The sequence below is a fragment of the Gekko japonicus genome, unplaced genomic scaffold (genome assembly GCF_001447785.1).
Source record: "Gekko japonicus isolate JY-2015 unplaced genomic scaffold, Gekko_japonicus_V1.1 scaffold1272, whole genome shotgun sequence".
In the NCBI taxonomy this organism is placed as follows: domain Eukaryota; kingdom Metazoa; phylum Chordata; class Lepidosauria; order Squamata; family Gekkonidae; genus Gekko; species Gekko japonicus.
Genome location: NW_015172042.1, coordinates 189279 through 212105, shown reverse-complemented (window position 1 = coordinate 212105; position 22827 = coordinate 189279). Strand labels below are relative to the sequence as shown.

General features: G+C 44.6%; 1 protein-coding gene across 1 annotated transcript in view; it reads right to left on the bottom strand.

Moving 5' to 3' along the window:
• Window positions 1–22827, bottom strand: part of LOC107118366 (limbic system-associated membrane protein-like) — a 211174-nt gene that overhangs the window by 18491 nt on the left and 169856 nt on the right. Inside the window, exon 3 of the mRNA XM_015420684.1 lies at window positions 4570–4704. Within this exon, the coding sequence (XP_015276170.1) occupies window positions 4570–4704 (135 nt within the window). The remainder of the gene's footprint in view (window positions 1–4569; window positions 4705–22827) is intronic.

The following is a 22827-nucleotide window of genomic DNA, read 5'->3' as shown; positions in this document are numbered from 1 at the left end:
TGGCTCACTCACTTTCAGCTGCATTCTTCATGTTAGCCACACTCCATGGCACTTTAAGAGAGACTTTCTAGGCAGGCCCACGGCCAGCTCCTTAGGCTGTAATCCTGATTGGTCATCTTTCTATCAAAGGCACTTAAAATCAGCAATTCCCCTCCAGTGTGAAGACACTGCAATCAAAGTTGCGGCAGCCTGACTTGGTCTGAATAGGCCTATATATCTCTGAACCAGTTATTTATCTGCCTGTTATTTCCCCACATGAAGCTTTTAGAGGAGGAAGAAAAGATGGAAGAACAAAACCCCCTGTGCCCGAATGGAAGATGAACCTGAATGTAAGATCAGGGGTGCCAGCTATGGGTTAGGAGATTCCTGGAGATCTGGGGAGGGTGAAATTTGGGGAGGGGAGGAACTTCAGCAGAGTACGATGCCACAGAAGCTACCCTCCAAAGCAGCTGTCTTCACTACAGGAACAGATTTCTATAGCGGGGGATCAGTTGTAATTCCATGAGATCTCCAGGCCCCACCTGGAAGCTGGCAACTCTAATTAGATGATACTCTTAAAAATCCAAAATTTTTGGATTACTGTATGTAGTTGTAACTTATATGGGGATTTTAGATGCTCCTCCTTTTCTTGAACATGGGAAAAACAGTCTTCCTTTCAAGTAAACAAGCTGGGGACCTTGAAAAGTGTGTGTGTGGCAGGGGGTCCTCTCATTTTTCCCTCCCCCACTTTCCTTTTTTTTCCTCTTTCCCTTCTCCAAAAGCCCTTATAACTTCTCCCCTTTTCCTGGTTTCGTCTCTCCTTACCACCCACCAGCCAACCTCCCTTTGTCTGCACCCCTGCCTTCAGCTTTCCCTGATTCCTTCCCCTTGGCAGCCTTTCTCTGGGAAAACTCTTTATGGTTCCAGATGATGGACCAGTTGTACATTTAGCTATTGATTTTAGAGAATCTCTAATGGTATCACCCCAAGATCAACCACTGAGGCAGTAACATCAGAATTTTCACATTAAAGTTCAACACAGTTCTTTCTTGCAGAAAGTAGGGTTCCCAGACCCCCACTGGGGATGGAGGATCCTCTGTTCTGGGGCCCTTCCCCCTGGCACTGATCAGCTGGCCAGCAGGGGCACTTACAGGCAGCAAACTGAGACCTGGGTCTTTGTCACCAGCCACACAGCAATGTAACCTCTGGGGCACACTGAAAGTGACATCACCATGTTGCCGGAAATGTGGTGATGCTCTGGTACTTGGACCAAAAGTCTATGGTAAAAATGTCTTCTACCATAGAATTTTTGCCCAAATAACAGAGCATCTCCATGTTGCTGGTGGTGTGATGGCATCACTTCCACTGCACGGCAGAAGTGATATTACTGCATCGCTGGCAACAGAGGTCTAGGCCTCAGTTTGCTGCTGGGAAGTTCAAACCCTACCTCCCACTGTTTGCCATGGAGTACTTGGCAATCCTAGCAGAAAGCAACAAATAGTATGGTGACCTGGGACAAGATTGTCCATAAAATTGTTCACAGTATGGCTCACTTTGAATCTTCTCCAGCATTTGCTCCATCCCTCTCACAAAAGGCCAACTATCTGCAGTAACTGTCATCAGAAGTGTTACATTTAGAACTGTTCACGTTTATTTTGAATCACTTTTAAATAATAATAATTATATATAATAATTAATAATTGGTTTGCAATAACAGCTCCAAACAAACCGAAGCCTTTATCAAAAATCCAAATGTATACATTGGAACCTTTTAAAAAATGTAATATTTGCATTCTATGACCAGCTGTATGAAAATCACTCCTGTATCTTAACAAGACATCTCTAATTTGGAAATTTTTGCTTGGAAAAAGGACACAAATAGATGATCAGTGAAATCCTAAGTAGATAAAATTGACTTCATTCGATTTAGAAGGATGTAACTCTACACGGGGTTGCACTATAAGTTTCATGGAGCTAATGGAAATCACATTAGCAGGTACTGGACTATCATTAGCAAATAATAGGAGTGGGCTCGCACATGAGACAATGCAACACAACTCTTAAGAATTTCTGAATGCCAGCCTTTCTCTTCCATGTACACACTGTCCATAGGAGATTTCAACAAATGTCATTGCTTTCAGTATCACTTGAGGGCAGCCACTCCACTCAGTCCCAGATCTCCAACTCTATCAGATATTTTTCACTTAAGAACATAAGAACATAAGAGAAGCCAATGTTGGATCAAGCCAATGGCCCATCCAGTCCAACACTCTGTCACACAGTGGCCAAAAATACCAGGTACCACTTGAGTGTTATACTACCATCTCAACACAAACCCAAGCTTTTAACCCCTGTTCTACTCTGGCCTATAGTTTTCACTCCTCAGGCACTTCACCTTCTGCCTGCAAAATCACTCATTCATCTCTCTTGGACCTTTCCTTAAATCCCTACACTGGTTTCTTGTCCTCTCCTGGATCCATCAGAAATGTTTTGTCCTCACTTTCAATAACTTCTATGGCATTTCACCCTTTATCTCTCTCTGGTCTGCTATACTGGTACTTCCTTGGATTTTGTTTCTCCAGCTGCATTATCTATTTCTTTCAAGTCTCCCTGAACATTTCTGTCTTCTGTTCCTGATTAGTTTGTATGCTTAGAACTCCCTCTCAGAAGTCCTTTATGATTCTGCCACCCCCCCTCCTCAAAATATACCTCCTCAAAATGTACCTCTTCTGTTGGCGTATAAATCTCAGCTGAAATTGTTTACACTCACATAACTGAATTGAACACATAATTTCCTACTGCCACTTTCACCTACATCTTGTAAAATACAATGCTATATAAACAATAAAATCAAGACATGAATAAGAATAGAAGACCAAATAACATCAAGACTGGATAAAAACACAAGTTCCTTTCATTCTCACCCGCTTTATTCTTTTGGACCATGGCAGCCTTCCTTCCTTGTCAACATGTGACAAATATGTGACTAAAAGCCATCAAGATTCACAGTGACACCAAGACTGACAGTGACAATCAATGCTGATTCATAAGCCACCGAGATTCTGATTTCTGAGATCACCAGTTTGCAACCCTTCAAATCAGGCCCAAGATAAAAAAAAAAAATGGATGCACACCCAAAGTGGTTCTCAAGACTCATAACTCTCTCAAGGCTCATAACTCAAATCCACTAAATTGTGTCTGTGAACACACACAAACACAAAGACACACAAATCTGCAAAGAGGTCCCTCATGGAAAAATCAAGACTGCACTAAGACTGTTCAACCTATTATGCAAATATTATGGAATCCAGCAGTTTTGATCTTGGGAATAAGGCTGTACTTCCTGTGGCTTTCATCTCCCCTACAATGGAAGGGTAAATATGCTTTGGCTACACATAGGACAGGCTTTTAAATAATAGTCTCATTAGGCAGAGGGTATTTAAAGGGAAAGGGCACCTCATCTCTCAAACCATGGCAAAACAAGGACCATTAGGTGAAAATAAGCAACAAAATGTGGCACATATTTGCATAGAGATGTGGTCACTCAGAAGACAGCAATTAGAACATCTTGTGGTTAGTTACTGTTGTGTCTTTTTTTTTTTTTGCACCTTTATTTTAATGTCATAGAATTAGCTGCTTTTCCATATGGGAAAATGGCACTGATATAATTAAAACAATGCAGACACAATGCAAGAATGTTACACTACAATGATTCAGTGAAGTATCATTTTTTTCACGTAGACAAAGATCCAGACCATTAATTGGACATAGCTGTGCTCACGGATGTAAACGGCAGCTAGTTAAGCAAGGCTCCTGTTGGTGGAACATTGAAGAATGGGATTTGGGACTGAGAAAAACACCAGGATGTTAGTTTCACTGTGTCCTATGTAGATATCCATAGCATTGCAGGGGTTGGGTAATGTGCTTGTTTTGCTCTTGAGGAAGAAGATATTCAAAAGATGGTGATGGTGGAAATTACTGATGGGAGGGCCGATATATATTTCAATTTCTCAATGCACATCTTAATTTTTGTGAGATCCTTGACTTGCTCAGTCTGTCATAGATTGGCTAGGGAAGCCTACTAAGACTGCCACTGAGTTCAGCAAAAGTCATGCATCATATGGCTAAAGATGACATGAGGTCTGTCTATTTAGTGGACCGAGTGCTTTACAACCTGGTGTAACCTGAAGGTAAACAAAGTTTTCCATTGCACAGCTAAGGAACCGAAATGTTGGGCTAGATCCTGGGAAACCATTTTGCTAATGTTGGTGCTTTTCTTTGGCTCAGGGTGCCTTCCCCTGATGCAAGAGGAAGAATCTCTTGCATCAGAGCATGGCTCTTCCACCCATGGGATGCAACCCAATGAGATGACTACAAAGCAAGCTCATGGCTCACAGAAATTGCGTATCATATTCTCCACTCTTTACTCTGGACCATATTAGCTTTAAAAACCAACATCAGAAAAAATAAGTCATGAGGCATGTTCTCAAACAGCTATGACAGGTTTTTACTTTCTTGCTATTGCACCGTGGGTATAATGGGGGCCAAGCTTTCATTTCCCCTTGCTGATCTAGTAAGAAAAGTACTCACAATTCACAGTGACTCGGACTTGTTTGACATCTGCTGTGGAAACTTCATTTGCCGCTTTGCACTCATACTTGCCCGATTGCTCTCGTGTTATCCCCAGGATCTCCAAGAACTCTTCATCACCTTCAAATTCTCTAGCTAGGGGAAGATAAAGATACAATTCAATTAGTTATATGCAAAAGTCAGCTGGTTCAGACAATGTTGTATTGCACAGCATGTATGAGCGCTTATGAATGATGAAGCTGTAAAACAAAGAGTTCTAAAGAACAGTTGTTGGTCTCAATAACTAGCACAGAGATCCTGAAGGCACAGAAGGGGACATGAATGATGCAGAGCTCTTTTTTCATGTTATATGATAAGGATATAGTTCAAGGATAAAACATTTAGGGGCCTCAATAAGCCTATAACTGCTGCATGTAACTGTGACATAACATCTTAGTATAATTTACTACAGGTTGCAAACAGAAGTAACAAATATGTGCACAAATCCTGCATTTAGACTCATACAGGCTGTGTTATATTTGCAAGGACAGCATTATGGTGCCAGCCAATATTTCTAGAAAAGAATCAATGTGCCTAATGCCAAGATCAGTTTTTTTGCCCTATTTTGTCACAAGTTCTGAGAGATTCATGGCTATATTCAAATATGCTAAAATTCTATCACAAAATGTGCTTTTTTGGATATGGAGTATCTACATTCCACATAATTTGCACTGGACTCTGATCTTAACTTACAGTCTTCAGACGCTACAAGATAGGGACCCATCAGGGCTTGTTTGGCCCCTACTTTCAAAATTGTTGTTCTGTCTCTGCTTGACAGCATTCCTTCTGCTCCTATTCCCCCTCCAGTCTTTCCTATTAACCCAAGTCATCCATCTTCCCAATCGTTTTTATCTCTGTCCTCTTGTCCAACTACATGCCCAGTTTTTCTCTGCTAGCCACTCACTTCACCCACTCTCCCCTCATCAGCTCTCCTTCCTCCCTATAACACTTTTTATTGTCATGGATCATTTTTTGTAATACACAACCAAGATGCCTCCAAGAGGTTTTTGCCCACGAAGTCTGTGCATGTGTAGATGTCCCTTCGACTGATGGTTTTAATCCCTCCTCTTAAAAAACAACAACCTTTAAGGTTCCTCCTCCCGCCCCGCAAATCAGGGGTTTCCTGCAGGTTTGCAGAATTATGGCCCTGTTCACACAGAGCATTTGCCCCGCTGAAGGCACAGGAGTCCCACGGAGTATCCAGGCGCGATCACACAGGAACATCTGGGAGGTGTAGCGCTCCCGTAGTGAACCTGTGGCAAGCCACCGAAGCCGCGCAGTAAAAAACCACCTCACCGAATGTAGTGGCAAACGCTTTGTCACGGGCTGCCTATGGAAGCCTCCTGGTGTGATCCCGTCAGTGCGCGGCTTCCTCCCCCGTCATCCTCTTTGCTGCGGGGAAGCCGCTGTCGCGTCTGATTACATAATAGCGCATCAGAATACGACAGCACAAATAGCCATGCTCCCCCCTGGCACATCTGACCGGGGCCTATATACATTAGCACTTGGCATTACAGATTTTTTGGTCTGCAGAGAGAGCCATACTTGGATATTTGATATACGATGCACAAGTATACGGGCAAGCTGTAAATGTAGCCCAGATGTCTTCAAAGTTTCTATTGCAGCTGCTTGCATCATTGAATCAGACCATCAATGTCAGATTAAAAATAAGCCAGCTCAATGTGAGCTGTTTCAGTAGAAAAAAAATCAGCAAAATTTGTCCTACAAAAGCCATAAAACTAAAGTAGCCATCCCACATCATTAAAAAAAAGGCTACCCTAACAACCTTGAATTTCTTGGTTCTGCACAGCAAACTTCCATCCACTTTTCAGTAAGACAAATCCAGGTCTCCATATGTGACTGTAGCCAAAAACAGAGATTCAGATGCTTCCTATTCTGTGAATGGGGGGCATTAGCAGACAATGCCTCAATGGTGGTATCAGCAATGCCCATCCTTAGAAGCTTCTGTTCCCCTTGGATTCCCTACAGTGGTGCCACTGTCCCTGAAATTTCTATTCATTGTATTGGCACGGGTGTTCTGTGGCATATAAGCCAAAAACCATTAGCCAGCTCAGCCTAGCTGAGTGCAACAGAGGATGAATGAAAGGTCCTAGCCAAAACTGGGATTTTGAGACTGACTGATCTTTGACCAGAATATTGTAATTTGCAGTCCCTTCAATCAGGCAGTTTAAAACAACAACATCAAAATCAATGAGAAGAACAGTTCTAAACAACATCATTTATAGCTAAAGAATCATTTTCATTATTTGAGGTGAGCAAGAGCAGCCAAACCCCCCAAGAAGTACTTCTGGATTTGGAGAGTCCTCAAAGCACATCATCTGATCCTCTTCCAAACCGGTGATGGATTATATTTTGGCCCACATTTCAATTTCCAAGAGCTGCCAGGATTGATGCAAAGAAAAACAGGCACCTGGATATTGCCTCCATTTTGTGGAGGCTGAAGTAGTGTATTGTGCAAAGGGACAAAACAACTGTCCAAGTACGACCTAGAAATTACTCTGATAAACTACTGGAGAGATCATGAAAAAAGCTTTCTCTAGTAAGACAGGCAGGATCCTACAGCTGGTACTCTGAGGGTGGCTTCAGACATTCGTAGAGAGAAAATCAAGAGGGCTCTGTTTCCTCTTCCATCACTTGTTTTGAATGTCCAAGCTGAGCAGGTGCATCTCACTGCATGGTGAGATCTGTATGCAGCATATGACGAGACATCACAGTGGAAAGATGAGCACACTCAGCTTTGGATGTTAGAAAACAAATATGGGAAGAGAAGTGCCCAAAGGCTTTCATTATATATATCAAAGCCCTGTGGTATCTCCAGATTCAAAGGAAAAAACAGGAATAAGTAAGTGATTGCTAGAGGGAATGTAATAAACTACTGATAACAATGGCCTTTACGTACTTTATGTACTTTTAGAGTGCTTCACATGCTGTATCACAGTAATCATTTCAAGCATTTCACATGCACATTAACTCAGGAATCCCACAGCAACACTGTAAGGTAGATCAGTGAGCAAAGATGAGATATGATAACTTACCCATGGTTTTGAGTTCACAGAAGGGACAATATTTGCACTGCGGACATGCTGGTACAAAAATCAGTCTATTATGGTGCAATCCTTATGCAGAGTTATTCCAGTCTATGACCACTGATTTGGGCTGAGCTAAGTAACTCTGCATATGATTGCATTGCTAGCCACCTATGACTTTAGCTTTCAGCTTATTTACTTTCTCTGTGGTCCTACTGTTTGTACTGGGGTTTATTCAAGCTAGAACACATTCCTAGCTCCCACAGAAGCTGTTGAAATGCATAGATGACCAAGAAGATCTTGCAACAACAACAAAAATCCACATTTTGTCAAATACAAAGGAAAGCATCTATGAGCGTAATTCCTTGCCTTTAGATTCTTATTTATAATTTTAGATGCCATAATATTGTATAATTTTATTGCTCCCTTATCTGTACTTATCTGTCTTCTATTATACTGGTCTATGACCATAATAAAGGCTTGTTGTTGTTGCCTTTCATAAACCCACTCACTATCTTGGATTCTCAGTGGTGTAGACATTCCTAGACAATGGTGTGATAGGTATTGCTAGAAATGTCATCTTCCCATCTCAACAGCCACTGAACACCCATTCCTACACACAAAAATTTGGTTAAAGAAAAAGAACATTCGCCATGCACAGATACAAGACGCTGCTTGATTCTGCAAAAGGAGTTATTCCGCCCCATCTCAACAGCCACTGAACACCCATTCCCACACACAAAAAAATGGTTAAAGAAAAAGAAATTCGCCATGCACAAATACAAGACACTGATTGGTTCTGCAAAAGGAGTTATTCCGCCCTATCTCCCATTTCCCCCAGTTGTACTGCTCAATTTCCTACATTTTGACCTGCATCTTCCCCCAATTTCCCCCACATCTTCTTGATCCTAAAAAATAAGGATCAAGAAGATGCTTTTGCAGAATCAGCAACCGCTTTGCAGAATCAGCAGTGTTCTCAGGTGTGAATATTCCCACCACTGTTCTCCAAGACTCTTTTCATGGTTCTGCCTAGGCCTTCCTGTAACATATTCAGTCCTGGGGTTTGGCACTCATTACAACAGGTTTGAGGGGGTGAGAGGTCTTCTTAGGCCTCAGTGTTTCATGTAGTGCTGACTTTATCCCTTGAATGTCACAGCTTGTTGTTGCTGCCATATTTATATTTCTAAAATGCTTGCTGTGCTTCTGGAGTTGTACAAGCATAGAATTTAAAACTGTGCTTCAAAGTGGTTCAAAATCTAAAATGTAAAGAGTAGATAGTCGAAGAGGAATATGGGGAGAGATGGGAGGTAAAATACATTTATAATTTTAGTAAACCAACATTTATTCAGGGGGATGAAGCTTTGATTTATACTCTGAATACAGCTATGAATAACAATTCAGACATAGCCCCTTTATAAAGTGATGTCTGCTAAAAGCAGAACTATTTTTATTTTGAAATTCACTACTAAAGTGTGGTGTCATATCACAGTAATAAGAAACAAACAGTCACAGTTGGGCATTGTATCTAGACTTCTTTGCAGAGATTCAGTGTTATTTGCGCCAATTCTCTTCAGCGGGCAGACAACATGGGTCTTGCTAGCTCCCGTCTAAACGTCTAAAAGTAGTCAGAGGCTATCTTTGAGGAAGAGGGAAATGAATAGTAAGAAGAACAGAGTCTGTCTGCAGGGAGGCATTAAATTGTCAAGCTCAGAAGAAAAGAACCAGCAGGGAGTTGTTTGTTGCTATCTGTTTCATAGCAGCAAAAGGGAGATGGAAGAAGGTGGACATTTTGGACAATTCCCAGAGAAAGTCACTAGGCTTGCATTATTTTACAAGCAAGTTGGAAGTACCACCTGCTTACTGGCATTCTCCATTGTTATCGTTCAAGATGGCCTCCCCACTGTGTAGTCTCCAAATGTTTCCTTAGTTTAGTTTTATGTGTCCTAAATTATGGGTGTTTCTTCACCATAGTCCTAAGGCAAGACAATCCAGTATACAAACACAGCTGACCTTTACAAAACTGACCTTTTCTTAGTGACACCTCATAAATCCTGGTTATACCACTTAGCCAGTCCCTCTCACCTTGGGGATTATACTCTTCAGAGACTCTTGGATTGATAGTTATCACAGCCGCCCTTGGGTGCTGTGACCCCAAGCCATACTTTTGTCATCTTGGTCAGCATAAAGCATCTTGCTGTGGAGGCTAAAGAAACAAAGCAGAAAGCTGCCAGGCTGAATAGTAAACAGTAGAGTTAACAGAGTTATGCAGAGTTAACACCGTTCTAAGTCAACTGAAGTTAACGGGCTTAGGGCTTAGAAGGGCATAAAACTCTATTTAGGATTCCTCTGTAAATCTACTATTTGACCAAGAATGCCAGATGATTGCACTTGGCGATAGCTTCTGACAGAAAGGATGAAAACTGCACGCTAACCTGGTGGTGGAAAGTGCCATCAAGTTGCAGCTGACTAATGGAAGCCCCCATACGGTTTTCAAGGCAAGAGACAACCAAAGGTGGTTTGCCATTGTCTGACTCTGCATATCAACCCTATATTTCTTTGGTAGTTTCCTACTTTCCTATCCAGGTAATAACCAGACCCAACCCTAGTTAGCTTCTGAGATCTGACAAGATCAGGCTAGCCTAGGCCATCCAGGCCATGGCACATGCTAATCTAGCTGCAATTGCAATCAAACAACATCTGACCCTAAGTAGTCCATTTACAGAGGGCACATTCAGAGGGCCTTAATTTGTGAGAATGGATATTCATTCTGACCTCTGAGGCACAGCAGTATGTATAAAGGTCCTCCAGCAGTATCCCACACAGTAGAGTCGCCAACTCCAAATTGGAAAATTACTGGAGATCTGGGAACAGAGACTGAGGAGGGTGGAGTTTGGGGAGGGGAGGGAGGTCAGAAGGGATAGGATGCCAGAGTCTACCCTCCAAAACTAACATCTTCTCCAGGGGAACTGATTTCTGTAGGCTGGAGATCAGCTGTAATTCTGGCAGAACTCCAGGCCAGCTGGCAATTCTAAAGATGATTCCCCCTTAAAGAAAGGTTAGATACAAAATATTTTGTATTATGGTACATCTGTAATTTGTATGGGGATATAAGAGGCCCCTTTTTTTCTTGATGGCAGATATGCAGACAAAACTAATCTTGCTTCCAAGCAAACAGAGTAAATACATGGCACCCCCTACCATACACTTAAAAGGATTCAGCAAGGGACCAGGAAAGTCAATACACAAGAATCCTGAGAGAAAAGGTAACATTTTTTTTTTAACCAGAGATATGTATTGCATTCCAGCTTGTAGATTGTGGTTGAATGCTGCCCTCCTCACATGCCGTGTAAGTAAAATATATATAGCATGCATGCATGCGCACACACTTCACTTTCTTATGTTACTTGGAGCCTTCCTTAAAACACACACAGACATAAACGTGCATCCTTTGTACAGACACATCCACTCTATCCAAAACCTCTCAGAAATATCTGCAAATACAACCACAGAGAAGATCTGCATGATTCACAACACACAGAATCTCGAACTAGTATATTTGCATAGTCTCCTGCACTTTTACTTTAGAGCCAATTCACAAGCCCCATGTGGGTCAGTTACATTCTTTTCTGCAACGTTTGAAGGATAGTTTCATCTCTAAAAATGCACTGCACACATACAATTAACCAATGCTGTATATTTATATTGACTGTTTTAGACATACAATGGCTCTTCTAACGAGGTAGAAAGATGTGCTTGGTCTGGCATGGAAACATGGGAACCTATCTTTTGCTTTAACATGTGAAGCAGCCCTGAATCTAAAATATCATGCATGCACTTAAATAAATATTCTCGTCCATGAGCCCAGAGATGAAAAAAGTGATATTGATGCATGCTTTTTATCACTTATGCCTGTCCTTACAAGGTACTGATCTTTCAAATTGCTAAATACACGGAGCTTGTTATCAACTTAATCCCTTAACTTCAAATTAAAGATGAGCAATCTACAGGTAGTATCCTTATCTGCAGGTAATGATAAGAGAATCGACCACAGGTAGGAGAGCTATTTCATGTTCACTTCAATCAAATATTTCAAGGAGACATACAACCATGTCCCCTCTCTCTTTTCACACGCATACATAAAAAATGCTCCTCTCTTTCTCTTCTTCACACATGATGCTGGCACACTGGTCTTCCTTTCTCTCTCTCATAGACAAACACACAATACTTTGTCTTGTTGCTTCTTTGCCTGTTGTGTACTTACACTAAGATAAAGTTCAGCCTCAGCTAAGGATATGTTTATGTATGGAAAAGGGGAGCAAACAGCAGCATTCCCGCTGCTTAGTTTGTATTCTTCAAAATCCTTTTGTAGATGTGTGATGAGGAGAGCAGAAAGGGCCATGGGACCGTGTTGGGCACCCTCTGCCTACAACATGATGTAAAGGGATGAAAAGATTGCCAATCCAAAGAGGCCATTTGAAGTTTGCTGCGACAGCCGCCAGTGCTGCACAGAGGGTGCTTTTTTGTTTTGTTTTGTTCTCTCTGCACTTTTCATGTACAGTCTAAGGTCTTGCTCACCTAACTCTGTTCCCAGCTCGCCACCTTGCATTCCCCAGGATGCTGCTTCAGAACAACGAAAATAGCAAAGGGACTCTGACATCATTTTCTTGTTTTACCTCCAGCTGGGGATTTTCTCCCCCATTTGCAACTTTGAAGCTTTCGCTTATCAGTCTTTTCTTCTTCACCCACCACAGATTCTCAGGAGCTTGGCATTTTTAAAAAATCTGTCCCTCAGTTGAAGAGACTTGTTTTAAATTAGGGGGGGGGAAGCACACGTGAGGGAGAGATCAGGAGAGAGTGGCAGATGGTAAATGAATAAAAGGGTGGAACATGCTGGAACGTGACAGGAACCTGGGAAACTGAGAAACAAGGAAGAAGGCTGGGGAGCAAGGAAACGCAAGGGGAATTAGGGAAGCTGGAAAAAAAGAAACAAAGAAAGATGGAGATAACAGACAGGAGGAAAGAAGAAACAAGGGGAAGGTTGATGGGCACCAGTACCATTGTTACACCTCTGCATATCACACCAATCAAGCCTGCTATTGTCATTCACCAGCAATTGATATTTGGCATCTGAAATCACCTTAATAAAGTTTATATCTCCGGTACCTCGTATCACATGTTATAGCACGTATGGCCCACCCGGCCTGACACAGAGACATTGATGTCACTGGCCCTCATAACAAATGAGTTTGACATCTCTGCCATAGAGGTCTTGTTCATTCCTAGATATGACTGACATCATTTCTGGGTTTTCCCAGAACTGATTTCACATTATTGCAGATAGTGATTTTTTTAAAAAAATTCTTTCTCCTGCCAGCTGTTGAGTGCTAGAGGGCACATGGCAACCCTAATATATAGCCTGACATGCCAAAGAAGACTGTACTCAGATGTGATATACACAGATACAAAGAGATAGTTGTGAAGGTCTATTTATCAAATCAGGAATAGTGACTGGGTTTCAGAAGACAGTTTTTAAGGCCAACATACCAACATTTTATATTTAAGCATTTTTATTATTATTTTTCAATTTTGTAATGTGTTCTAGTCCTTCAGGAAGAAAAACAGTACAGAGTTTCTGAGAAGAATCAAGCGCTCTAGACAAAAGATGAGACAGGGTGAAATTGTTACTGCTCTACTGAAGCAATAAAACAACAGGGTGTGTATCAGGTAAGCCAGCCTCATTCCACCAATGCCACTGGAGTTTTGGTTCTTACAAGCCCTTTTCAAAATGTGAAATTTGAAAGAGAAAGGAATTTTGAAAGAGAAGGATCACACCTACTCTCTGTCTTCTCATCATGTGCTGATCTTTTACATACACACAAGGTGTACCACAGAGTCAATAAACACACCAAAGTGGGATGCATGGTCAGAGGCTGTAGCGGTGCTCCCCTTCCACATGACGATTAAACATACTTCTTGAAGGTCTGAAAAGGGCTGTGTTAAGGCAGCAATGAATCAGAGAATTTAGGTCTGTCAAGAGAATCCAATCTAGATGTGAAACAAAACCCCAGCACATTTCTTGCTGCTCATACAAAATTCCTGCCTGCCATACTGGCTCCCCTACACCTTACAGCAGTTGATCCCAAGTTTTAAACTTGGATTCCAGGCTACCTGTGCAACAGTTTCTAATTAGCCACCAGTGTTCCCTCTAAGCTGAGTTAGTGTGAGTTAGCTCACAGTTTTTTAGCCTCCGGCTCACACCTTTTTGTCTTAGCTCAGGAAGGATGGCTCCAGAGCAAACTAATTTATGCAGTAGCCAAATAGCTCACTCAGCTTTAATGCCAGTAGATCACAAAGTAGAACTTTTGCACAGAAAACTCCACAGCTTAGAGGGAGCATTGCTGGTCACATCTGCATTCTATTCAGTTTATTACATTGGTAAATGGAATTTATAAATGTACTCAAGGCTCTGAGTTAATTCAAAGAGAACTAAAATGGGAAGTACGGCCAGGTTATTCTTGGGTGCCTTGAAACTTCTTAGAATTAAATACACATTCAGGTACAGAATCAGATGTTTTTCATCAGTCTTAAAGTTCTGGAGACTGACCTTGTTCAGCTGTTTGGAGAGACTGTTATTGAGGCTTATTGGTTTCTCAGTTCTGTTTTGCTCCACAGCGCCTCCTCTTGACGAAACCACCCCTTGCTAAGAAGGATGGGAATGCAGTGGCTGTTTCCTTTTACAGGAAGGGAGAAGGAAATCAATTGGTGTTTGTTACTGGCTGTGTTCAGCACAATAGTGCAACAGAGCCTAAGAGTTGCTTGGGGCACAAGGTTTTATTGCTTGCCGTGCAAGCACTTGAAAGGCAATTAAAGCCGAACAACCAGCCAGCCTTCCTATTCTCCAGTGATTCTAGGAACAAAACATGTTGCTCTTGCTGAATCATATCCATATGCCATCACACAAGGAATACAGATAGGAAGAAGGTTTAGAAAATGAGATGGAGACTAGATGCAGCCCCCAGGGAGAACCACCTTTTCTTTTAATTGTCAATATGAACACTGCGTACCAGGAACATAGGCTTGCAGCAAGCTCTGATATGTATCCCTTTTAGTAAAGTTTTTAAAACTTTTTTTATGTAAGGGGAGGAAAATACATTAAAATTCCCATCAAATCATGCAAGAATGTCCATGAGTGTGGTGATTTGCATCCCAACAGCATGACAGCCCTAATGGACAGCAATTTACTCTGCATAATAAAGCACACAGAGACACTGAAAGATGACGTTAACCTGGAGGTAGATGCAGCACCGGACAAACTGTTGTAGCAGGGCAGAATTATGAGAAAGCATCATGCATATGTAGTAGGATTGCCAACCCCCCCCCCCCCCCCGTGGAGGTGGGGGTCCCCTGTCGTCAGGCCCTGCCTGCAGTTGCCAATCAGCTAACTGGCAGGGGGACTTACCTGGATAACAAGAAAGAGAACACTTCCTGGCATTGCACAGGAAGTGACATCATCACACCGGCAATGTTCAGGTGACGCTCTGGTATTGGGGCAAAAACTCTATGGTAGAACCTGGTTTTAACATTGAGTTTTTGTCCAAATACCAGAGTGTTACCTGGATGCTGCTGGTATGATGATTTCACTTCCTGAGCAATGCCGACAATGAGGCCTGGGCCTTTCTCTGTCTCCAGGTAAGTCGTCGTCCCCCCATCCCCTGCTGGTCCCAAGAGGGGCCTGGCAACCCTAAATTATGCATCCATACTTTCCCCACCATTGGACACACCCAAGCTGTTTGGATGCAGACCAAAAGTCCATTAGATGTTTTGCTCCTGTGATTAGGGACTTTTTTATTTTTTTTTAAAGAGATGCTGGAACTCTCAAGAGGGAAATGAAATTTTCAATCTGTATACTGAAAACTCATGAACTTTTAAACATTTTAAAAATAATTTTGTCAAAGAGGTTCCAGAACGCCGTTCCAGTGCGTTCTCCCAGAAAAAAAGCCCTGCCTGTGATCAATACACGTCAGTAGGACACAAGCTAAACTGGTATATAACTGAGCACCCCTGCTCCCCAACAGCAATCCATAAGCTTGTGAAAGAAAGAAAGAAAATGAGGGCATTGAGGGGAAGGCCTGTGACTTATCATTAGAGCATCTGCTATGCCTGGAGAAAGCCCCTAGTTCAATCCCCCCAGCACCTCCCCCCCTTAAAGGGATCATATAGTAGGCAATGTGAAAAACATCTGTCTGAGAACGTGGAAAGCTGCTAAGTCATAACAAACAATACTACCCTTGATAGCCCAATGACCTGCCTTAGGCTAAGGCAGCTTCCTGTGTTAATTTATGTGTAGGGTTGCCAACCTCCAGCTGGCACCTGAAGATCTTCCACTGTGACAGGCTGGACTTTTAAAAGCTTAGAAGTGCTGTGTAAACAGACTGTCAAGGGTTAATTCTACACAGAGCCAGAGAGCCTTGAGTGATGGGCTGTTCCAAGAGATCTGATTGGTTAGCATTAACTTAGCAGAGAGAGATTTTAGAGCTGAATGCTGAGGAGGAGAATTCATTTGGAATTCAGCCCTAACTGAGAAGAGTTGAGTCCTGACAGTTTCGGAGTTCAGCCTTGACTGGGAGCAGTTAACACATCCAGGAGAACTGGGGGAAACTTGACAAGGACATTTGGGAAGTAGACAAAGACTCCTATTCAGGCATGCCTAATCAGGCAGAAGAATACGGATTCCTGAGGATTGGAAGGTAGCTAATGTCACTCCCATCTTTAAAAAGGGTTCCAGAGGAGATCCGGGAAATTACAGGCCAGTCAGTCTGACGTCGATACCGGGTAAATTGGTGGAAACCATTATTAAGGAAAGAATTAGTAGGCACATAGATGAACAAAACCTATTGAGGCAGACTCAGCACGGTTTCTGTAAGGGAAGATCTTGTCTCACTAACCTGTTAGTGTTCTTTGAGGGGGTGAACAAACATGTGGACAAGGGGGATCCAATAGATATTATTTACCTTGACTTCCAGAAAGCTTTTGATAAAGTTCCTCATCAAAGGCTCCTAAGTAAGCTCAAAAATCATGGGATAGAAGGACAAGTTCTTTTATGGATCAAAAACTGGCTAGTTCATAGAAAACAGAGAGTGAGTGTAGGTGGGCAATTTTCTCAGTGGAGGGTGGTAAGCAGTGGGGTACCGCAGGGATCAGTACTTGGTCCACTGCTTTTTAACTTGTTCATTAATGATTTGGAGATGGGAGTAAGCAGTGAAGTGGCTAAATTTGCGGATGATACAAAGTTGTTCAGGGTGGTGAAAACCAGTGAGGATTGTGAGGCACTCCAAGGGGATCTGTCAAGGATGGGCGAGTGGGCGTCAACATGGCAAATGGGGTTCAATGTGGCCAAGTGCAAGGTGATGCACATTGGAGCCAAAAATCCTAAATATAAATACACATTGATGGGGTCTGAACTGGCAGAGACTGAGCAAGAGAGAGATCTTGGAGTTGTAGTGGATAACTCACTGAAAATGTCGAGACAGTGTGTGACTGCAATAAAGAAGGCCAATGCTATGCTGGGGATTATTAGGAAGGGTATTGTAAACAGATCAGCCAGTATCATAATGCCCCTATATAAATCAATGGTGCAACCTCATTTGGAATACTGTGTGCAGTTCTGGTCACCACACCTTAAAAAGGATATTATAGCTTTGGGAAAAGTGCAGAAAAGGGCAACTCGAATGATAAAAGGGTTGGAACACTTTCCCTATGAGGAAAGGTTAAAGCGCTTAGGGCTCTTTAGCTTGGAGAAACGACGACTGAGGGGTGACATGATCGAGGTTTATAAGATTATGCATGGGAGGACGTCCTTCTTCACCCAAAGAGTGATTAACACTTGGAATTCACTGCCACAGGAAGTGGTGGGTGCTACAAGCATGGATGGCTTCAAAAGGGAATTAGATAAGCATATGGAGCAGAGGTCCATCAGTGGCTATTAGCCACAAGGTATAGCTAGGGGCTCTGGGGCAAGTGATGCTCTGTCTTCTTGGTGCTGGGGGGGGGGTCAACAGGGGGGGGGCTTCTAATGTCCTGGCCCCACTGGTGGACCTCCTGATGGCACTGGTATTTCTGGCCACTGTGTGACACAGAGTGTTGGACTGGATGGGCCTTTGGCCTGATCCAACATTGGCATCTCTTATGTTCTTATGATCTTAATAAATGACTGATTGATTGACTGACTCCCATTCGAGCCAAGGAAAGAGGACAGATCTTCTGGAGAGAGAAGAAAATTCCCTACCCAGTCAAACAGGGAGTTAGCTCTGTCCCTGTTTGCAGTGCAGAGTGCAGAGATCCCTGGTTTGGTGCGGTTAGAAACTGCCTTTAGAGACCTTAGGTGTCAGTTAAACTGCTCTCAGTCGGGGCTGAATTCCAAATGAATTCTCCTCCTCAACATTCAGCGCTAAAGTCTCTCTCTGCTCAGCTGATGCTACCCAACCAGATCTCTTAGAACAGCCTGTCACTCAAGGCTGTGAAGAATTAAGGCTCAGCTGATGCTACCCAACCAGATCTCTCAAGGCTGTGAAGAATTAACCCTTCACACACAGTCCTTTATCCATTTATACAGCACTTCTAAGTTTTGAAAAGTGCAGTCCATCACATCCAAACCAAGATCAGTTCCCCTGGAGAAAATGGCTGCTTTGAAGGGTGGACTGTATGCCATTATACCCTGTTGAGGTGCTCTCCTCCACAAAAGCTGTCCTGCCCAGGCTCCACCCCCCAAAATCTCCAGGTATTTCCAAACCCAGAGCTGGCAACTTCATTTAATATGACATCCTGTTATATCCAAACAAATATTTGCATCTTTTTAAACCTGTCACCATTTGTATGGTGATGCAACATTTTACATTTAGATTTGATAAGGAAACCTTGGATTGAAATATTTGATCATCTCTCCCTGGCTGAATACATTGCTGTACAGAAAGAGGTCCAAAATGGAGCAAAAGAGCAGAACAATAGAGAGGGGGAAAAGGGGGGGGGCTTGCAACAGAAAATAATATAAAGCATTTGAGAAGAAAGCAAGGGAGTGAGAGAAGAAAATTATAAAGTGAAAGGTGATGCTGAGCATACTAGTGGGCTGATTAAGAGAAATAAATGGAAGAAAGAGTAAAAGCGATAAAAAGGAGCAGTGGAAAAAAATAGAAGTCCAGGGAGAGATAAAGCAAAGAGAAGTGAAGCAGAGAAAATAAATCAAACAAGTGATTCCAAAGACTGACAGAAAAAAAAAGTTGTGCCTAGAGAGACTCATGTGTCTCTACCTAGCAGATAAACACCCTGTTCTGTCATGCACTACTTATCAGTGTTGTTGAATACACAAACTAGTGGTATCCCAGAAGAACTGTTAAAAATATTTCCGCTTACACCAGTATTCTCCTAGTAAGTCTGAGAGTTAGGGATTTTGTTCAGGTCTTTGTCAGCATGTGCCCAGGAGAGGTGGAAAATTTGTTATGGTACCTTTGCTATGCCATACCTAGGGGAGCAATGGGATTTATGAAAGTGCCTTTGTTGCATGGTCCCTGCAAGGGCATTGCAATGCTGTATACTGTACACAGAACAAGTTAGATGAATGCAGCAGGAACGCAAAGCGAGGCGGTGCTGAACATGCTGTCTTCCTCCTTATAATGGCATCATTTTCCATTGGGAAATGTAGAGACTATGGCAGAGACAAAAATAAACAGCTGAAAAGAAGACAAGGAGTGGACTTATCCTCACTTAAGAATGTCCCTTCGGTAATGAAGAACATTTGGGGAGGGGGAATCCCAATTACTTATGGATCTTGAAGTTAACATGAGCATCCATAGACATAGGTTGTAATGAATCAAAGAACAATTGGTGCTTTTGGTGCTGAGACAACAAAAAGTGCCTTAATGACTTGTCCTCCTCCATCTGGCATGAAGGAGAGATTCAGATAACTGGGAATGGAGTTGCCAGGTCTGGGTTGGGAAATTCATGGCGCTCATAGGAGTGGACTCTGGGGAGGGCAGGGTTTGGGGAGGAGAGGGATCTCAGTGGGGTGTAATGCCACAGAGCCCATCTTCCAAAGCAACCAATTTCTCCAGGGGAAGTGATTTCTGTGGCCTGTGTAATTCTGGGAGGTCTCCAGCCACCACCTGGAGGTTGGCAACCCTAAGTGGGAGCCATTTGTGAGTAAAGCATGAGATCTGGAAAGCAGAGGTGGCAGGTACAGAAAGGGTTAAGCACCCGTTCCCCATGCTGCTTCTTCACTCAGAATTATCCCCTTTCCTTGGCCACCAAATGAGAAGGGAACAGTTCCTGGAGAAGACCCTAATGCTGGGAAAGATTGAAGGTCAAAGAAAAAGACGGGGACGGCAAAGGATAAGATGGTTAGACAGTGTCATCGATGCAACGAACATGAAGTCGAGCCAACTTCAGAGGACGGCGGAAGACAGGAAGGCCTGGCGTGATTTGGTCCATGGGGCCGCGAAGAGTCGGACTCGACTGTGCGACTGAACAACAACAACTTACACCACATGCAGGTGACTGCCAAGAACATTTGGTGTGGTCGGTGTTTTTGACTACTCTTAAGATCATTTGCACAGTCCCTTACTCAATCAAGGCCTTCTTTCCACAATGGCAGAGAAAGAGGAAGGGAGGTCAGTGCAGGGCAGAGTGGAGGACGGGAAGATAAAACTGTGTGGGCAAATTTCCCCAGCTTCTCCAGTGATTGTTCAGATGAGACTCAAGAGACAGGGTAGCCTCCGGAGAGGGAGCCTGCTCTGCCATGTGACTAATGGTGCCAATAAGACCGAGGACACTAGTGAAAACAACGCAGTAATTCTCTTACTCCCTGTTCTGTAGCCTAAGGAGAGAGGCACATCAGTCCCTGAAATCAGGCATGCCAGGAAGGTGGGTGGAAATGCTGCCAGCAGGCCAGGAGGCCAGTGGGCCAAAGCTTAATAAGAAAACAGCCGTGATTTGTCTCCACCACGATTTATGTTTCAAGCACATGACAGGCTGTCAGTGGAAGAGAGAGCTGCTAAATTTACTGCCTTCTAGATCCCTGCCACAGTCATACACTTGACAAGTCACTTCATTTAAAGAGGCTGTGTTTGACGGACCGCCCTCCCCCTGCCTGATTCCCAAAGACAAAAAAGCTAACATGCAACCAAGGAGGGTGGTTTTAATACAAGGTCCCTAGGGCTCAGCTAATCTCACTGTGAGTGTCTGAGGGTTGTTTGCTAAGACCTTTCTGTGCAATGATTCACTTTAGGGTCTGGCATTTGTAGTTGCTGGACTGAGGGAGCAAGTGGGAGCACCGCAGGACAGGGGAATTTTCAAGAAACTGTAACTGCGTGTCCATTACCAAGCAGTAATGTCACACCTTTCCCTAGGCACATGCTGCCATGAGTTTAGACTTCTTCTCTGCATACAAAGAGACTCCTCCATTAGTTCTACATGGGGTAAAGGTTCCCTCACAAGAAAGAAAATGTACAATTTAAAGAGTTTTGTATCAATTCTGACTACTGACCACTGGGTTTGTTTTTTTCTTGTTGCCATCATTCATTCAACATTCCAACAGAAGCAGTTTTTTAAACTGGAAGATCCTTAGTGTAAATCTTTGTGCTATGTACATATGTGTGTTGTGGGTCATGCGCATAGCATGTGCTACTTCAGCTATGTACATATGTGTGTTGTGGGTCATGCACATAGCATGTGCTACTTCAGCACACCACACCTGTATATACCCATCCCAGTACAGGGATCGTGTTCGCCAGAGCCTCGACTGCACGGCAGGAGAGCAGAGGACAGGGGGCTGTGGAACGAGATGTGGGCCTGCAGCCGCCCGCCCGAGCTTGGCCCGCCAGAGCCTCGACTGCACGGCAGGAGAGCAGAGGACAGGGGGCTGTGGAACGAGATGTGGGCCTGCAGCCGCCCGCCCGAGCTTGGCCCGCCAGAGCCTCGACTGCACGGCAGGAGAGCAGAGGACAGGGGGCTGTGGAACGAGATGTGGGCCTGCAGCCGCCCGCCCGAGCTTGGCCCGCCAGAGCCTCGACTGCACGGCAGGAGAGCAGAGGACAGGGGGCTGTGGAACGAGATGTGGGCCTGCAGCCGCCCGCCCGAGCTTGGCCCGCCAGAGCCTCGACTGCACGGCAGGAGAGCAGAGGACAGGGGGCTGTGGAACGAGATGTGGGCCTGCAGCCGCCCGCCCGAGCTTGGCCCGCCAGAGCCTCGACTGCACGGCAGGAGAGCAGAGGACAGGGGGCTGTGGAACGAGATGTGGGCCTGCAGCCGCCCGCCCGAGCTTGGCCCGCCAGAGCCTCGACTGCACGGCAGGAGAGCAGAGGACAGGGGGCTGTGGAACGAGATGTGGGCCTGCAGCCGCCCGCCCGAGCTTGGCCCGCCAGAGCCTCGACTGCACGGCAGGAGAGCAGAGGACAGGGGGCTGTGGAACGAGATGTGGGCCTGCAGCCGCCCGCCCGAGCTTGGCCCGCCAGAGCCTCGACTGCACGGCAGGAGAGCAGAGGACAGGGGGCTGTGGAACGAGATGTGGGCCTGCAGCCGCCCGCCCGAGCTTGGCCCGCCAGAGCCTCGACTGCACGGCAGGAGAGCAGAGGACAGGGGGCTGTGGAACGAGATGTGGGCCTGCAGCCGCCCGCCCGAGCTTGGCCCGCCAGAGCCTCGACTGCACGGCAGGAGAGCAGAGGACAGGGGGCTGTGGAACGAGATGTGGGCCTGCAGCCGTCCGCCCGAGCTGCCGCCAATTGCAGGGAGTCAGATGAGCCTGGTCCGCTTGCCCCGATGGGGCCTCGCTCGGCCGGGGATGGTGGCGGGAGCAGCCCACCTAGGCGCCTTGACCCCACAGGAGGGGAGTGCAGGCTGCTTCCCCGCGTTGGGGAGACCGGGAAGTGGATGGCGCCCTGCACCCGGCTTGCTGCCATTGCGGGGAGAGGTGAGACTCTGGCTGGCTTCCCCCGCTGGCACCTCGATCGGGCGGGGGTGTTGGGGGGACAGATGAGGCCAGGCGGCTTCGCCCACTGGAGCCTCGACTGCGCGGCAGGAGAGCAGAGAAGAGAAGGCTGGGGAAGGAGACGCGGACCCGCAGCCACCCACTGCTGGGAGACAGACGAGTCCGGTCCGCTTGCCCCGCTGGGGCCTCGCTTGGCCG